This window comes from Mobula hypostoma, chromosome 3 (genome assembly GCF_963921235.1).
Source record: "Mobula hypostoma chromosome 3, sMobHyp1.1, whole genome shotgun sequence".
Lineage (NCBI taxonomy): Eukaryota > Metazoa > Chordata > Chondrichthyes > Myliobatiformes > Myliobatidae > Mobula > Mobula hypostoma.
Genome location: NC_086099.1, coordinates 113,059,835 through 113,079,110, shown reverse-complemented (window position 1 = coordinate 113,079,110; position 19,276 = coordinate 113,059,835). Strand labels below are relative to the sequence as shown.

The 19,276-nt window shown below is 43.6% G+C and overlaps 1 protein-coding gene across 2 annotated transcripts in view; it reads right to left on the bottom strand.

Moving 5' to 3' along the window:
* The window catches only part of LOC134344195 (microtubule-associated protein 9-like), a 286,314-nt gene that overhangs the window by 130,859 nt on the left and 136,179 nt on the right, over positions 1-19,276 (bottom strand). For both annotated transcript variants that reach the window (XM_063043605.1, XM_063043604.1), the window contains 2 exons: positions 15,551-15,712; positions 1,440-1,585 (listed from right to left, as the gene is read on the bottom strand). In XM_063043605.1, the coding sequence (XP_062899675.1) occupies positions 1,440-1,585; positions 15,551-15,712 (308 nt within the window). The remainder of the gene's footprint in view (positions 1-1,439; positions 1,586-15,550; positions 15,713-19,276) is intronic.

The window sequence follows — 19,276 nt, the reverse complement described above, 5'->3', positions numbered from 1 at the left end:
CTGGTTCAGCTGTGTTGCGTTGGGCCACTGCTGGGTGTGCTGAGCTGCACCACTACGGGCCGCTGTGAAACCAGTGGTGGTTGCTGCCTCTGCTGCTTCCTGGAGCTGCCTGCCGGAGAGCTATGGCTTTGGCACCGAGGTAGAGTGTTGCCCCCGACACATCCACAGAGCAGCAGGTCCAGGCCAGGGATGCAGGACTCTCGGATGTCAGCAAGCCACACCTCCTGCTCCGCTGTGTTTTTCCCCACTGCGATGCACAGCCCCCTCTTCTCTCGCATCCTGCTGACCATAGCCAGCTGGACCACTGTCATTGTCCACCCAGAGGGGCAACAATAGAGTGGGGGATTCAGGCAGCTCTGCCCACTTGGTGTTTTCCAGTGGCTGCGCTGAGCTGTGGTGTGGGGCAGTCCCGGGCCAAATGACCTGCCACACTGAGATTATTTCGTGGCCCACAGCAGGGTCAGCACGGCGCTGGTCGGACCCGTCTCACAGGCTCCTCCCCATCAGTTTCTTCCTCCGCCTCGGTGACACAAGCCCAGGCTCGCGGTGTGCTGGAGCACCTTAACGGACTAAAATTGCCTTGGCCAGCGCCTCATCCAGCAGTGATGGTGTGTCAGCCGAACATGCTGCCAAAGGCACTCTGGCATCGGCGCATTTACATGGAGGGCAAGTTCTTCATGGGCCGTGGGAGGGAACTGGTTGCAGCCACAGTGGTGGAGACTTAATGCCGATGCAGCACCATGACTGCAGGGCCCTTGTAGTGGCACTGGAGCAGTGATTTGAGCAGAGGGCATTGGAGGAAGCATTGAGGGAAGAACTGTGCAGCAGACGGCGCCTTATGGGAGTGACCGTAGTCAGCTAGACCACTGTCGGTGTCCACCCAGGTGGGGATGGCTGATCCGTGTTGGGGAGAATACCTGGACGGATGATAGTGATGGTCCACCAATGTACGGTAACTGATGCCCTCCACCATGCAGTCCACCTGTAAGCCCTGCTCTTCACCCAAACGGTCTTCCGTGTTGTAAAGCTGAGGTTCTTTTCTTTTCTGAGCAACTTTTCTTCAGGGAACCACTGAACCCAATGATGTTGACAGCTGACCTTCACAACCATTCAGACTTTGGCCACAGGTGAGTCAAAGTCTGAGACTGCCTGTGGGTTGAAAAGCTAATGGACAATTTACTCACCTGGCATGAAATAGCCCAATGTATACACCTTAGAATACTGGTAACTATGGGGAATAAAAATTGCTGCTTGCTGTTGCTTACGCGTGGGAGGGAGGGGAGCTGGGGGGGTACTTTGGGGTTCTAACGTTTAACTGTCATTTGGCCTTTGGGGGCACTCCTCTGTTTTCATGGATGGTTGCAAAGCATTTCAGGATGTATATTGTATACATTTCTCTGATATTAAATTGGACTTTTTAACCTTTGAAATTTGCTTACCACTTCATAAATGCGGAAGCATTTCCTTCCTTTCGTTCATTGATTTGCTCCTTTTCCTTTTCCTTCTTCTCTTTTTTAACCTGTTTTTGCTTTTGTAAGTTTTCTTGCAAATATCTCTCTTTGCCTTCTTTCCATTTTTCAAATACCTATCAAAGAGAAGTATTATTCCATTACTATTTCAGAATGAATGTATTAAATAATGTACATCGCTAGATAGATAAATATGGTTTAGAAGATGAACAACCCCATCATATTGCATATTTCTGAAAAGAAAAGTTCAGACAGTCTCTTACAAACCATGTACAATATTAATTCTATTGAATGCAGCAATCACAACATTTGAATCTAAATAAAAGCCATAAGAAATATGTGCTTCTGTGCCATTCAACAAGATCATGGCTAATCTGATTTCTGGACTCATCTACATTTTCCAGTTTGGTTCACCTACACGACTGATTTTGGTAACATTCTAGTGAGGACAATTATGGTGAGTCCTCTGAGAGATAAAATTCCTAAATTCCTGAATATTTCAGTGTAAAATAGCTGATACCTTATCTTCAAATTGTGTCAATAATTAAAGACCCAATCACCAGAATACACAGATTCACCATGTACTTACACTTTTCAAATTCCCTTCCAACCACGTAATTGGACATATGTGTTCTATTTTCTGGTAAGAAATCAATGCAATGAAACATTGTTGCACTACCTCTAATGCAAGTAATTTATTTCTTTCACGGGCTAAAATCAGCATGAGAAGTCATTTGTTAGTTGCACAACATGATGTTTAAAAAGAGCTCAGGGTTTTTCAGCTTTCTTTGGGTGAGCTGAAATCAGCGCAGTCACAATAAAAAAAAGATGTTGCCATTGTTGGAGTGTAACAGTATTAGAGTGGTCTGGCTTTTGCTTAACACGTTGGGCAACAATAGGCTTTGCAAGCACCGGCAGAGGTTCTCAGTAAGTAAGTAAGAAGTTTCTATTAAGATTCTTTTTCTGTTAGTACGTACCTAGTACACTCAGAATGGATCCAGAAGTTCCTTGTGTTAGATGTGGCAAATTTCGGGAAACCTCCAGTCTTCCTGATAACTACATCTGCTCAAAGTGCATTGAGCTGCAGATCCTTAGAGACTGTGTTAAGGAATTAGAGCTGCAACTCAATGACCTTCAGCTCATATAGGAAAATAAGGAAGTAGTCACCCACAGGTTTCTGGAGACAGGTACCCTGTGGCCATTCCCCTCAATAATAAGTACACTGCTTTGATATTGTGTGGTGGGGGGGAGGGGAATGGCTTACTGGGGGAAGCCCAGGTCTCTGACACTGAGTCTGGCTCTGTGGCTCAGAAGCAAAGAGTGGAGAAGAGGAGTGCAGTAGTGAAAGGGGATTCTGCAATTATCGGAACAGAAAACAGATCCTATGGACATTAAAAAGACACACCCAGATGGTGTGTTGCATCCCAGATGCCAGGGTCGGGGTCAGGTCAGGTCCATGATATGCTAAAGGGGGTGGGTGAGCAGCTGGGAGTCGTGGGATATATTGGTACCAACAACATAGGTAGGAAAAGGGAGGAGGTCCTGAAGGGAGAATATAAGGCAGTTAGGCAGTAAGCTGAAAACCAGCACCTCCAGGGTTATAATCTCTGGATTGCTGCCTGTGTCATTTGCCAATGAGGGTAAGAACAGGGTGATTTGGCAGATGAATGTGTGGCTGAGGAACTGGTGTGGGGGCAGGGTTTCAGATTTCTGGATTATTGGAATCTCTTCTAAGAAAGATATGTACAAAAAGGATGGGTCATACTTTCCTAAGAACCCCAAGGGGATCAATGTCCTTTCAGGCAGGTCTGCTAGAGCTGTTAGGGAAGGTTTAAACTAATTTTTCACGGGGATAGGAACCGGAATGATAGGGCTGAGGATGCGGCAATTGGTAAAAAATGAAATCAAATCCTAAGAAAGACATGACGTAGGATTAGAATCCTTATGGGTAGAGTTAAGAAACCGCAAGGGTAAAAAGATGCTGATGGGAGTTATATACAGGCCTCTGAACAGCCAGGGTGTGGACTACACATTACAACAGGATATAGAAAAGCCATGTAGAAAGTGAAATCTTGCAAAAATCAAGGGGGATTTCCATATGCAGGTAGATTGAGAAAATCCATTTGGTCCAGGATCCCAAATGAAGAAATTTGTAGAATGCCTACAAGGTGGCAGCTTGTGGTTGAGCCCACTAGGGAAACTGCAAATCTGGACTGAATGTTGTGTAATAACCCAGATTTGATTAGGAAGCTTGAAGCAGAGGAGACAGTGATCATAATATGGTAGAATTCACCCTGCAATTTGAGAAAGAGAAGATAAAAATCTAATGTATCGGTATTGACATGGTTCTGCATGGGAGGCTGTTCAAAAAGGTTCAGTTGCTCAACATTCAGGATGAGGTAGTAAATTGGATTAGACACTGGCTTTGTGGGAGAAGCCAGAGAGAGTGGCAGTAGAAGGCCTCCAGTCAGTATTCTCTGACTGGAGGCCTGTGACTAGTGGTGTGCCACAGGGATCAGTGCTAGGTCCTTTGTTGTTTGTCATCTGTATCAATGATCTGGATGATAATATGTTAACTGGATTAGAAAATTTGTGGATGACACCAAGACTGGGGGTGTAATGGACAGTGAAGAAGGCTATCGTGGCTTGCAGAGAGATCTGTATCAGCTGGGAAAATGGTCTGAAAAACTGCAGATGAAACAATGCAGACAAATGCAAGGCTTTGAACTCTGGTAGGACCAACCAGGATAGATCTTACATAGTGAATGGTAGGGCACTGAGGACTGTGGTAGAACAAAGGGATCTGAGAATACAGGTCCATAATCGTTGAAACTGGTGTCACAGGTGGATAGGCACGAGAAGAGATGGGATGTTACATTGAAGTTGTACAAGACGTTGGTGAGGCCTAATTTGGTGTATTGTGTGCAGTTTTGGTCACCTATTTACAGAAAAGATGTAAACAAGGTTGAAAGAGTACAGAGAAAATTTTACAAGGATGTTGCTGGGTCTGGAGGACCTAAGGTATGAGGAAAGATTGAATAAGTCAGGACTGTATTCTAGTTTAGAACATAGTAGATTGAGAGGAAATCTGACAAAATTATGAGAGGAATAGATAGGGTAAATGCAAGTAGGCTTTTTCCACTGAGGTTGGGTGGGAGGACAACCAGAGGTCATGGATTAAGGGTGAAAGGTGAGAAGTTTAAGGAAAACATGAGGAGAAACTTTTTCACTCATAGAGGGTTGTGATAGTGTGGAATGAGCTGCCAGTACAAGTGGTGCATGCAACATCAATTTTAATGTTTAAGAAAAATTAGGATAGATACATAGATAGCAGGGGTATGGAGGGCTATGGTCCTAGTGCAGGCCCAAGGCTCTGTGTTCCTGTCTCTTCCAAGACCAAGGCTCTGTGCTCCTGTCTGTCCCAAGACCAAGGCTCTGTGTTCCTGTCTCTTCCAAGACCAAGGCTCTGTGTTCCTGTCTGTCCCAAGACCAAGGCTCTGTGTGCTGCATTCCTGTCATCCTCGTCCAAGGCTCCGAGGTTCCTGTTTCCCAAGACCACGTCATGTCTTTGTCTAGTTCCAGAGTCCGAGCCCAAGTCAAGACCCAGGTTCTGGGTCCTCGTCATGTCCTCGGCTTGGAGTCCAAACCCAAGCATCGTCATGTCCTCGGCTCGGAGTCCGAACCCAAGCCTCGTCCAGTCTTGTAGCCACATCATGTACTCACCTAGATCCGGGGTCCGAGCCCGAGTCAAGACCCAGGTTTCGGGTCCTTGTCCAGTCTCTGGCTCGGAGTCCTTGTCCAGGTTCCAAGTTCCTAGTTCTTTGTCCAGGTCCCGCTTTACTAGTCAAATCCTAGCCTAAGTCTGTGTTCTTGTCCTAGCTCCTAGTCTGCATCCAGTCACGTCCCTAACTCTAGTCTCTAGTCCTGTCCTGTTCCTAGTACTTCAGTGTTTGCATCTTGCATTTGGGTCCGCTCCCAGTGCTGCCTCCCCCCCCCATTCTGACATTAGCAGAGCAAATAAAAATAAAGCAGGGTCAAAGCAGAGTGGCCATTGTGTGAGCGGACCAGTGTAGGAATGGGAACTTGAGGGTTTGGTGAGGAAGCATAGGTAAGCAGCAAGTAAGGCTTTCGTGGTGGCTGAATAAAATGTCACTAAATTAAGCCATCGTTAGGTCACATCTGGAATTGTCAGGTGGCGGATGATTTCCCTCCACACCGCTCTGTTCTGACACTTGTCGTTAACGTTGTTGATTTGATCCTTTATTGAGAGTGACAGATTGGGAAATCATGTACTTGGCAGGTTACAGCAGTGGTTTCCCTTTGCCTTCTGCTGGGTGAGTTTAGATTAGATTTTTAGATTATGAGGACACGCAGTCCTCTTTTATTGTCATTTAGTAATGCATGCATTAAGAAATGATACAATATCCCTCTGGTGTGATATCACAGAAACACAGGACAGATCAAGACTGAAAAACTAACAAAAACCACATAATTATAACATATAGTTACAACAGTGCAACAATACCATAACTTGATCTTCATGGCAGAAAAAAGTAAAAAAGTTCAAAGTCTCTCGGAAGTCCCACATCTCACGCAGACGGGAGAAGGAAGAAAACTCTCCCTGCCATGCCCGAACACAGTCCCACTCTGAGTTGTCCGAAAACTTCGAGCTCCAATCAGCCCTCCGATACTGAGTACCGAGCGCCATCTCTGCCGAATGCTTTGACCTCAGCCTCGGTCGCCAGCAGCAGGCAAAGCTGGGGATTTTGGGGCCTTCCCTCTGGAGACTCTCGATCGCACAGTAGCGAACCAAGCATTTCAGAAATTTCCAGATGTTCCTCTGTGCCTTCTCACGTGTTTCCATCAAATCAGAATTGCTCACGGTACCCTATTTAACAAATACGATATCATTTCACTGGAGAGGCTGCGTGCACTGCGTCATGCCACCATCTTCTCCTCCCGCTGATAAGTTACAGCTAATTAAATAAAGGGATAAAGCAGGATCAGGTGGTGTGCTGTAGCTCCATGATGTGGGAGCTGGTGGACCCCATTGTGGTTCCTGGTGACCACATCTACAGCAAGGGGGGCTACTGCACATGACCGAAAGAAGCTGCAGAGGGTTGTAAATCTAGTCAGCTCCATCTTGGGTTCCAGCCTACAAAGTACCCAGGACATCTTCAGGGAGTGGTGACTTAGAAAGGCAGAATCCATTATTAAGGACCTCCAGCACCCAGTGCATGCCCTTTTCTCACTGTTACCATCAGGTAGGAGGTACAGAAGCCTGAAGGCACACACTCAGTGATCCAGGAACAGCTTCTTCCCCTCTGCCATCCAATTCCTAAATGGACATTGAATTCTTGGAGACTACCTCACTTTTTTTAATCGACAGTATTTCTGTTTTTTGCACTTTTTAAAAATCTATTCAATATATGTATACAGTACTGTAATTTATTTATTATTATTATTTTTATTTTTTTCTCTTCTAGATTATGTATTACAGAGAACTGCTGCTGTTATGTTAACAAATTTCATGTCACATGCCAGTGATAAAAAACCTGATTCTGATTCTGAAGTGTTGGCTGCTTAAGGAATTCAGGCTCAAAGCTGATGACCTGGAATCTGAGCTGCAAACACTGTGGCACATCAGGATGGGAGAGAGTTACCTGGATTCTCTGTTTCAGGAGGTAGTCTCACCCATTAGATTAGCTGCCTCAAATTCGGTCTGTGGTCAGGTTCAAGAGGGTGTGACTGTGAGTGAGGTGAGTAGTGGGAGCCAAGTGCTAGAGGAACCTCAACTCTTGAGCTTGTCCAATAGGTCTGAGATTCTTGCTCCCTGTGCAGATGACAGTGGGGGCTGTAGAAAGAATGAGCTACCTAACTGTGGCACTGTTAGTTCAGGGAGCCATTCAAGAGGGGGGGAAAAAGATAAATGTAGTGGTAAGTGGGGATAGTATAGTCAGGGGAATAGACAGAATTCTCTGTCACAAGAATAGTGTCCTGAAGGCTGTGTTGCCTGACTGATGCCCGGGTTCGGGACATCTTATCTGACCTGCAGAGGAATTTGCAGTGGGAGGGGAAAGATCCAATTGTTGTGTTCCATGTGGGTACCAATGATATATGTAGAATGAGGAAAGAGGTTCTGCTGAGGGAATTTGAGCAGCCAAGGACAAAATTAAAGAACAGAACCAAAAAGGTGAGGTAGTAACCTCTGGATTACTACCTGAGCCACGTGCAAATTGAAATAGGGTCAAGAAAATTAGAGAGTTAAGTGTGTAGCTCAGGGATTGGTGTGGGAGAAGTGGTTTGAATTCATGGGAAACTAGCACCAGTACTGGGGAAGAAGGGAGCTGTACCATTCGGATGGGCTCCACCTGAACTGTGACGGGACCTGGATCCTAGCAAATCAGATTACTAGGGGTGTGGATAGGGCTTTAAGCTAAATATGGGGGGTAGGTTCAACAGATTGGAGAAGTATGGATAAAGTAAAAAAGAAAAGTGTGGATAAAGATAAAGAAAACACAAAAGATAAAAAAAAGTAAGAGTGGCGTGAAGAAAAGTCAAGTGCAAGAGTAAAAGATTACAAGATTTTAAAAGCACGATGAGTATAAGGGCACTTTACTTGAATGCCTGTAGGATTCGAAACAAGGTCAGTGAATTTGTGGCTCAAATCAAAGGGGTATGATTTAGTGGCCATTACAGAGATGTAGTTGCAGGGTGGAGAGGAATGGGATTTAAATATCCAAGGATATCGGGTAATACGGAAGGATAGGCAGGAAGATAAGGGAGGTGGAGTAGTGCCCTTAATTAAAGATGAGGTCAGGGCGATAGTGAGAGATGATGTAAGATCTAAGGAGCAGTATGTTGAATCCTTCTGGATAGAGATTAGGAATAGTAAAGGGAAAAAATCACTGGTAGGAGTTGTCCATCAACCACCGAAGAATAACATTACAGTGGTACAAGCAATAAACAGAGAAATATCTGAAGCATGTAAGAATGGAGCAGCAGTTATCAAGGGGAACTTTAACTTGCATATAGATTGGGTGAATCAAGTTGATCAAAGCAGTCTTGAGAAGGACTTCACAGAATGCATCCATGATGGCTTTCTTGTACAGCATGTTACCGAACCTGCAAGGGAACGTGCTATCTTAGATCTGGTCCTGTGCAATGAGACAGGTAAAATTAGTGATCTTGTTGTTAGGGATCCTCTTGGAAAGAGTGGTCACAGTATGACTGAGTTTCTCATACAAATGAAAGGTGAAATAGCTTGATCTAAAACCATTGTATTATGCCTAAACAATGGAGACTACAATGGGATGAGGAAGGATTTGGCTAGTGTAGACTGGAAACAGAGGCCATATGGTGGGACAGTTGAGGAACAGGAAGACTTTCAAAGAGATTTTTCACAGTGCTCAACAAAATTATATTCCAGTTAAAAGCAAGGACAATAAGGGTGGGTAGAGCCAGCCTTGGATAACTAAGGAAATAAAAGAAGGCATCAAACTAAATGGTCTAATAATAATAAGTATACTGCTTTGGATACTGTTGAGACTATACGCCCTAACAGTGGAAAACAGCAGCAATCAGTTCTCTGGCACTGCACCTCGTGCTGTGGTTCATAAGGGAAGTGAGGGGGGGGGGGCGGTGGGGAGAAGAGAACTGCAGTAGTGATACAGGATTCCTTAGTTAGAGGAGTAGTCACCAGATTCTGCAGACACAAAAGAAACACCCGGATGGTATGCTGCCTCCCAGGTGCCACGGCCAGGGTGTCTCAGATCCACAGCATTCTAAAGGGGTAGGGTGAGCAGCCAGAAGTCTTGGTACCTATTGTCACCAATGACATAGGTAGGAAGAGGGAGGAAAAAGAGAATTTAGAGATCTAGGTAGAAAGATTAAATGCAGAACAGCCAGCGTTGTCATCTCTGGATTGCTGCCTGTGACATGTGCCAGTGAGGCTAAGAATAGGATGATCAGGCAAATGTATGTGTGGCTGGGGAACTGGTGCAGGGGGCAGGGGTTCAGATTTCTGGATTTTGGGATCACTTCTGGGGAACATATAATCTTTACAAAGGGTGGGTTACACCTGAATCCGAGGGGCACCAATATCATAGCAGGCAAGTTTGCTAGAACTGTTGGGAGAGTTTGAACTAATCTGGCAGGGGGATGGGAAACTGAATGATAAGGCTGAGGATGGGGCAGTAAGTATACAAGCAGAGGCAGTGTGTAATGAGACTGTCAGAAAGGACAAGTTGACGATAGGGCAAAATTGCAGTCAGTGCAAAGTTGCAGTGTAACAAGAATAAATTCTAAAAGGGTGACAAATACAAAACTGAAGGTATTGTATTTGAATGCATGCAGTATACGAAGTAAGATAGATGGTCTTGTACCACAATTTGAGATTGACAGGTATGATGTTGTGGGCATCACTGAATCATGGCTGAAAGAAGATTATTGTTGTAAGTTTAATATCCAAGGATACACGTTGTATTGAAAGGACAGGCAGGTAGGCAGAGGGAGTGGCATGGATCTGTAGGTAAAAAATTAAATCAAATTCTTAGAAAGAGGTGACATAGAATCAGAAGATGCAGAATCATTGGTAGTGTTAAGGAACTGCAAGGGTAAAAAGACCCTGATGGGATGTCTTTTTAGAGCAGCTTGTGGTTGAGCCCACTTGGGGATCAGCTATTCCGGATCGGGTGTTGTGTAATGAACCGGGTTTGAATAGGGAGCTTGAGGTAAAGGAATCCTGAGAAAGTAGTGATAGAATATGATAGAATTCACCCTGCAATTTGAGAAGGAGAAGATCAGAGATATCAGAAATATCAGTATTACAGTGGAGTAAAGCGAATTTCAGAGGAGCTGGCCAAAGTTGATTAGCAGGGAGGACAGCAGAGCAGCAATGGCTGGAGTTTCTAGGACAGGATAGATACCCCACCCCACCAAAGAAGTATTCTAAAGGCAGGATCACACAAGTGTGGCTGACAAGGGAAGTCAAAGCCAACATAAAAGCGAAAGAAAGGGCATATAATAGAGCAAAAATTATCAGGAAGTTAGAGGATTGAGAAGCTTTTAAAAACCAACAAAAAACTAAAAAAGCTATAAGGAGTAAAATGATGGAATATAAGGGTAAGCTAGCCAATAATATCAAAGAGGGTACCAATTTTTATATATATAAAGAATAAAAGAGAGGCAACAGTAGATACCAGACCATTGGAAAATGTTGCTGGAGTAGTAATGGGGGTGTGGGAACAAGGAAATGGTGGATGAAATGAATGAGTACTTTGCATCAGTCTTCACTGTGGAAGACACTAGCATTCTGCCAGAAGTTCAAGCGTGTCAGGGGGACAGAAGTAAGTGCAGTTGCTATTACAGGGGAGAAAGTGCTTGGGAAACTAAAAGGTCTGAAGTTTGCTAAGTCACCTGGACCAGATAAACTACAACCAAGGTTTCTGAAAGAGGTAGCTGAATAAATTGTAGAGGCATTTGTAATGATCTTTTAAGAATCACTTGATTCTGGCATGGTTCTGTGGAATAGAAAATTACAAAAATCACTCCACACTTCAAGAAGAGAGAGAGGCATAAGAAAATAAATTATAGGCCAGTTCACCTAACCTCACTAGTGGGGAAGATGTTGGAGTTGATTGTTAAGGAGGAGGTTTTAGGGTACTTGGAGGCACATGATAAAACAGAAAATCTTGTCTGACAAATCTGTTGGAATTTTTTGAGGAAATAACTGAATCAGAAAATTTGCGGCTGGCACCAATATTGGGAATGTAGTGGACAATGAGGAAGACTGCCATGGCTTGCAGCAGGATCTAGACCAGCCGGAAAAATAGGTTGGAAAATGGCAGATGAAGTTCAATGCAGACATATGCGAGGTTTTACACTTCTGAAGGACCAACGTGGGTAGCTCTTACACAGTGAAAGGTAGGACACTGAGGAGTGTGGGCGAACAAAGGGATTTGGAAAAATAGGTCCATAATTCATTGAAAGTGGTCACAGATAGGGTCATTAAAGAAAGCTTTTGGTCTTCATAAATCAATGCACTAAGTACAGGAGATGGGATGTTATGTTGAAGTATAAGACCTTGGTGAAGCCTATTTTGGAGTATTGTGAGTCACCAACCTACTGTTGGCCAGAAGAAACTTCAGTCTGATCAAGGATAGGGGAAGCAGACAAGCCAGTTGTCTTTACTTTCCCCCCCCCCCCCCCATTTTGTGGACTCTGAACAGTTTCTTGGTCTTGGATAATCTAATCAGAGCAACTGAATGTGGACACAGAAAGCTTCAGGAAATGATCTGCTAAACCTAAGACCATTCTCAGAGGAGTAGCTGCTTGCTATGTAAAATGTCAGACATGCAATTGGTAATCTCATTAGACTCTGTCTGGGTTGCCTCATTTAACTGGTTTAGACCAGTCAGAGTGTAAAGACACAAATACACAAGGCTAGGATGGGCAGAGCCATGAAACAATGTTGGCTGTAGTCCTGTACAATGACCAGTAAGAAGGTGACCCAGGTAGGTCCGGGATGGAAATCCAATGGTTCAATTGATGAGGAACAGTATAAGACTCAGGAGCTCCAAATACGCAAGGGCGATAACTCTCCAGCAACCAGAGACAAACCATTGCGGATAAGGAGGACCCCACGGACACATGGGGATCGGGACCACGAGGAATGCCTGGCCAGCGTAGACTCCTTTCCCGGGTAATACCTTTTCTCTTCATTGACTCTTCATGGAAGGTCAGGGAATTCTAGTAGGGTACGCACAGAGACAGCTTGTGAACTCACGTGCTTTTAATTGAAACAATAAAAGTTACTTGTCAATAACTAGATTCTCTGTGCCTCACTGATCATTATTACAATGGGTGATTCTTGTAACACTACAGAAAAGATGTAAATAAGGTTGAAGAATATAGAGAAAATTTACAAGAATGTTGCTAGGTCTGGAGGACTTGAGTTACATGGAAAGATTAAATAGGTTAGGACTTTATTCCTTGGAACATAGAAGATTGAGAGGAGTTTTGATAGGTATACAAAATTATCTGAGAAAAGATCTGGTGATTGAGAGGGTCCAAAGGATTTTCTCAAGAATGTTAGGGTTAACATATGAGCTCTGGATCTCTACTTGCTGGAGTTTGGAAGAATACAAGAGGAATTTCATTGCAACCTATTTAGTAACTATTGCAAGGTCTGGATAAAGTGTATGTGGACAGTATGTTTCCTACGGCGGGGGAATGTAGCACCAGAGCCTCAGAATTGAGGGATGTTCATTTCAAACAGAGATGAGGAAAAAATTCTTTAACCATAGGGTGGTGAATCTGTGGAATTCATTGCCACTGACAACTGTGCAGGCCAAGTCTTTGGGTATTTTTAAGGCAGAAGTCACAGCCAGCAAGCACTGTGAGGGTCATGTTTTTTGACTTCTCCAGTGCGTTCAACACCATCTGCCCTGCTCTGCTGGGGGAGAAGCTGACAGCAATGCAGGTGGATGCTTCCCTGGTATCATAGATTCTTGATTACCTGACTAGCAGACCACAGTACATGTGCTTGCAACACTGTGTGTCCGACAGTGATCAGCAGCACTGGGGCTCCACAGGGGACTGTCTTGTCTCCCTTTCTCTTCACATTTTGCACCTCAGACTTCAACTACTGCACAGAGATCTTGTCATCTTCAGAAGTTTTTGGATGACTCTGCCATAGTTGGATGCATCAGCAAGGGAGATGAGTTTGAGTACAGGGCTACGGTAGGAAACTTTGTCACATGGTGTGAGCAGAATTATCTGCAGCTTAATGTGAAAAAGACTAAGGAGCTGGTGGTAGACCTGAGGAGAGCTAAGGTACTGGTGACCCCTGTTTCCATCCAGGGGGTCAGTGTGGACATGGTGGAGGATTACAAATATCTGGGGATACGAACTGACAATAAACTGGACTGGTCAAAGAACACTGAGGCTGCCTACAAGAAGGATCAGAGCCGTCTCTATTTCCTGAGGAGACTGAGGTCCTTTAACATCTGCCGGACGATGCTGAGGATGTTCTACGAGACTGTGGTGGCCAGTGCTATCATGTTTGCTGTTGTGTGCTGGGCAGTAGGCTGAGGGTAGCAGACACCAACAGAATCAACAAACTCATTCGTAAGGCCAGTGATGTTGTGGGGATGGATCTGGACTCTCTCATGGTCGTGTCTGAAAAGAGGATGCTGTCTAAGTTGCACGCCATCTTGGTCAATGTCTCCCATCCACTACACAATGTACTGGGTGGGCACAGGAGTACATTCAGCCAGAGACTTATTCCACCGAGATGCAGCACAGAGCGTCATAGGAAGTCATTCCTGCCTGTGGCCATCAAACTTTACAACTCCTCCCTTGGAGGGTCAGACACCCTGAGCCAATAGGCTGGTCCTGGACCTATTTCATAATTTACTGGCATAATTTACATATTGCTATTTAACTATTTATGGTTCAATTACTATCTATTATTTATGGTGCAACTGTAACGAAAACCAGTTTCCCCTGGGATCAATACAGTATGACTATGACTATGACTATGACTATGACTATGACTATGACTATGATAAATTCTTGATTAATCGGGGAGGTATATGGAGGAATTTAAGGTGGGGGGGTATATGGGAGACAGGGTTTAAGGGTCGGAACAACATTGTGGGCTGAAGAGCCTGTACTGTGCTGTACTGTTCTATGCTCTATGAGTCAAAGGTTACAGGAAGAAGGTAGGAGAGTGGGAATAATAAATCAGCCACAAGGGAATTGCAGAGGATACCAAATGGGTGGAATTGCCTAATTCTGCTCCTTTTTGTTTGGTCTTATGATCTAAACCAGGGGTAGGCAACCTATGGCCCATGGGCCAGATCCAGCCCGCAAAGGTAGTTTGACTGGCCCGCGAGCAAATATTAGGATACAATGCTTATCCGACCCGCAAGCAATTTTTCCTTATTTTGAGTGTTTCACGCGACCACACTGATGGATATGTATGGCGTCTTGTTACACTGGCCAGAAGTTCCGTTTTGTTCCAAACCAAACACTGGTATATACGAATGACGGGAAGGCAGACTACCTTATTAATGTGTATTAGATACTTTCCATGCACGTGCAGGTTTTCAGATGGGATCATTCAAATTTGTAAACAGAAACAGCATCACTGTGTTTTAACAAGAAATCCATGCTAAATATCCAGATATTTACATGTGCTACGATACTTGTTGAATAACTCGCATTACAAAATAAAATCAAAGAAAAAAATTCCAATGGCAATGAATGCAAAACGCAGGAAGGTAGATGCTGGGTGCCAAAAAAGCAGTGAAAATGAAGGAAATACCCGTGCCAGCTACGAAGTCTCAAAACGTATCGCAGAAAAGATGAAGCCTTTTATAAATGGAGAGTTTGTCAAAGAATGTTTACTGCAGTGGTGGATATTGTTTGTCCTGAAAAGAAATCTTTATTTGCATCAGCCTGTCAGCAAGAATGATCACACGGCGAGTTGAAGAAATGTCAGCAGATGTTAAAAGTTGTTTAAGGGATGCCTGCAACGAAATGCATTTTTTTTCAATTGCACTTGCTGAGAGTACAGACTTGAGAGACATTGCTCAACTTACAGTATTTCTGTGAGGAGTGACCTCAACTTCTCAAATTTTTGAAGGGTTTATTCAATTAATTCCTATAAAGAACATGGTTACTGGAGTAGACATTTTTGAAGCTTTGCTGAAAATGATGTCAGAAATGAAACATAATGTGTTGAAGCTAATTGGCATCACAACTGATGGGGCACCAGCAATGGTGGGACAGAAAAACTAAACTGAGTTCTTTGATTACTAATTGGCATCCTTGGTTAAGCACAAATAATGTTCTAGCATGTGTTATTCATTAATTTGAGGCAAAACATAACTAGATGTATCTAAATGGATAATTCCCATATTTCAAGTTTTTTAAGGCATGTATCTGGCCCACCGTCCACTCATTAATACGCGATCCGGCCCACAGAGGCAGAAAGGTTGCCGACCCCTGGTCTAAACCCTTCAGTAAAGTAGACCTTTCAACTATTGTTCATTTAATCAAAAAGCTGCAATTGCCTTTTTTGCTTCTTCCTTCCTCTCTTCTTTCTCTGCCTCTGCTTGTTGCTTTATTTTCTCCTCTTCTTTCTTCTTCTGATAGGTTTCTTTAAATGCATTCTTCTTTCTTGTCTTCCAGGCCTCAAATGATGCCTTTGCTTCCTTTTTGTTTGCAATATTCTTCTTTAATAGAAACAGAGCAATTAGCTAAAACATTCATATTCATTGCAATAATTTCAGAAAGAAATAATAAAATCAAAGAATCAAATCAAGTTGTTTGTCAGTTATTAAAGATGTGATAACAGCACATTTGGAAAGCGGTGAAATCATGGACAAAGTCAGTATGGATTTGTGAAAGGAAAATCATGTCTGACGAATCTCATAGAATTTTTTGAGGATGTAACTAGTAGAATGGATAGGGGAGAACCAGTGGATGTGGTATATTTGGATTTTCAAAAGGCTTTTGACAAGGTCCCACACAGGAGATTAGTATGCAAATTTAAAGCACACGGTATTGGGGGTAAGGTATTGATATGGATAGAGAATTGGTTGGCAGACAGGAAGCAAAGAGTGGGAATAAACGGGACCTTTTCAGAATGGCAGGCAGTGACTAGTGGGGTACCGCAAGGCTCAGTGCTGGGACCGCAGTTGTTTACAATATATATTAATGACTTGGATGAGGGAATTAAATGCAGCATCTCCAAGTTTGCGGATGACACGAAGCTGGGTGGCAGTGTTAGCTGTGAGGAGGATGCTAAGAGGATGTAGGGTGACTTGGATAGGTTAGGTGAGTGGGCAAATTCATGGCAGATGCAATTTAATGTGGATAAATGTGAAGTTATCCACTTTGGTGGCAAAAACGGGAAAACAGATTATTATCTGAATGGTGGCCGATTAGGAAAAGGGGAGGTGCAACGAGACCTGGGTGTCATTATACACCAGTCATTGAAAGTGGGCATGCAGGTACAGCAGGCGGTGAAAAAGGCGAATGGTATGCTGGCATTCATAGCAAGAGGATTCGAGCATAGGAGCAGGGAGGTACTACTGCAGTTGTACAAGGCCTTGGTGAGACCACACCTGGAGTATTGTGTGCAGTTTTGGTCCCCTAATCTGAGGAAAGACATCCTTGCCATAGAGGGAGTACAAAGAAGGTTCACCAGATTGATTCCTGGGATGGGAGGACTTTCATATGATGAAAGACTGGATGAACTAGGCTTATACTCGTTGGAATTTAGAAGATTGAGGGGGGATCTGATTGAAACGTATAAAATCCTAAAGGGATTGGACAGGCTAGATGCAGGAAGATTGTTCCCGATGTTGGGGAAGTCCAGAACAAGGGGTCACAGTTTGAGGATAAAGGGGAAGCCTTTTAGGACCGAGATTAGGAAAAACTTCTTCACACAGAGAGTGGTGAATCTGTGGAATTCTCTGTCACAGGAAACAGTTGAGGCCAGTTCATTGGCTATATTTAAGAGGGAGTTAGATATGGCCGTTGTGGCTAAAGGGATCAGGGGGTATGGAGGGAAGGCTGGTACAGGGTTCTGAGTTGGATGATCAGCCATGATCATACTGAATGGTGGTGCAGGCTCAAAGGGCCGAATGGCCTACTCCTGCACCTATTTTCTATGTTTTCTATGTTTCTATAATGGATTCCAGTTAATTGGGCACATCGGGACCATTACATTTTGACCTACGTAAGTGTCAGCCCCAATTAGCTGAAGTTACGGATTTCATTGAACTCTATACAACTACTGGTAGTTGAAAGTAGTTCATCCTCATCCTCAACATTGAAAGAAATTCATACACATCTAATGCCCTCAAATCTTTTTGCTCCCTGTTTCTGGAGTACCTTGTGCTGCTGTGTAAACTTTTCTGGCTGCCTAGGGAGTTCATGGCTATTATTATCACAGCTGTGTACATTCTGCTGCAGGCTGATACTGACCTGGCTCTCAAGGAACTGTACAAGACCATCAGCACCCTGGAGACTGTACACCCAGAGGCTGCTTTCATTATCGCCAGAGACTTTAATCAAGTGTCACTGACTAAAGAATTTCAGAGAGACTTTAGTCAGAGAAGCTCGATTAAAATCTCTCCGAAGTTCTGTCAACACATCCAGGTGAGCACACGGGGAGATAACATACTCGACCACTGCTACTCGCCTCTCCACAATGCTTACAAAGCACTCCTCCATCCACCGTTTCTCTCCTTAGTGCATTTTAGTCGACTTATTTTGTTTTTAAAAACTCCCTGTCCTCTAATTTCCTACTAATTCTTGTTCTATTATACACTCTCTCTCTTTAAGCTTTATGCTATATTTCACTTCCCTTGTCCACCACAGTTGCCTGTAGAATATTGCTTCTTCTTTGGAATGTTTCGGTCCTTGCACCTTCCAAAATGCTCCCAGAATCTCCGGCTATTGCTACTCTGCCGTCATCCCTGCTAGTTTACCCTTCTAATCAACTTTGACCAGCTCCTCTCTCATATTTTTGTAATTCCTTTTATTCCACTGTGATACTGATAAATCTCACATTAGCTTCTCCCTCTCAATCTGCTGGGTGAATTATGATCACTACCTCCTAAGGGTTTATTTCCCTTCAGCTCGCTCATCAAATCTGGCTCAATACACATCCCCCAATTCGGAATTGCCTTTCTTCTAACCACAAACTGCTCTAAAAAGCCAACGTAGGCATTCTGCAAATTCCTTCTCTTGGGATACAAACACCAGCCTAGTTTTCAATCTACCTGCATTTTGAAATCCCTTAAGATGATCATAACATGTCTCTTTTTAAATGCCTTTCCTATCTCTTGTCTCCCATGTCCTGACTACTGTTCAGGGGCCTGTATCAGGGTCTTTCTTACCCTAACAGTTTGTTAACTCTAAACACAAGAATTCTACATCTTCTGATTTTTTGGTACCTCTTTCTTAGGATTTTATTTATTTTTTAACCAACAAAGCCCACTCCACCCCTCTCCCTGTCCTTTCTAATACAATGTGTATCCCTGGATGTTATGCATCCAATTGCGATGTTCTTTCAGCCATGACTTCATACCGATCAAACCCTAACTGACCTTCCTTGTTCCATAAACTGTGAGCATTTACATATATTATTTTTGTTTAGAGATACAATGCAGTATCAATCTACACTGCACAGCAACCTCTGACAATCCCGATTTAACCATAACCTAATCACAGGACAGTTTAGAATGACCAATTAACCTCTTTGATATGTCTTTGGACTGTGGGAGGAAATTGGAGCAGCTGGAAAAAATCTATAGATTCCACAGGGAGGACATACAGAGATTCCTTACAGAGGCCACCAAGACTGAACTCTGAGCGTCAAGCTGTAATAGCATTGTGCTAACCGTTATGCTACCATGGTGCCTCAAAATCTAATAAGTATGACACCTGTATTCATCACCCTTTTTAGCTTTCCCCATATTACCAGAAGTAAAATTTCTAAACTTTTTGTCTTTTCATTTATTCTGCAGACTTCATTAAGCTCTCTCACATTCTCCTTCCTTTTTACTTTATCCTCACTTTTCCAAACTGTTGAAACTAACCCATTCCATTGACTATGATTTTGCCCTATCATCTGCCTACCCTTCCATACATTACACACTGCATCTAATTGTATACCAACTGCCCTATTATCTGCCCTATTACTCCAGTTCCCATCCCCATGTCAAATTAGATTAAACCCTCCTGAACAGCTCAAGCAAACCTGTTCACAAGGATATTGGTCATCC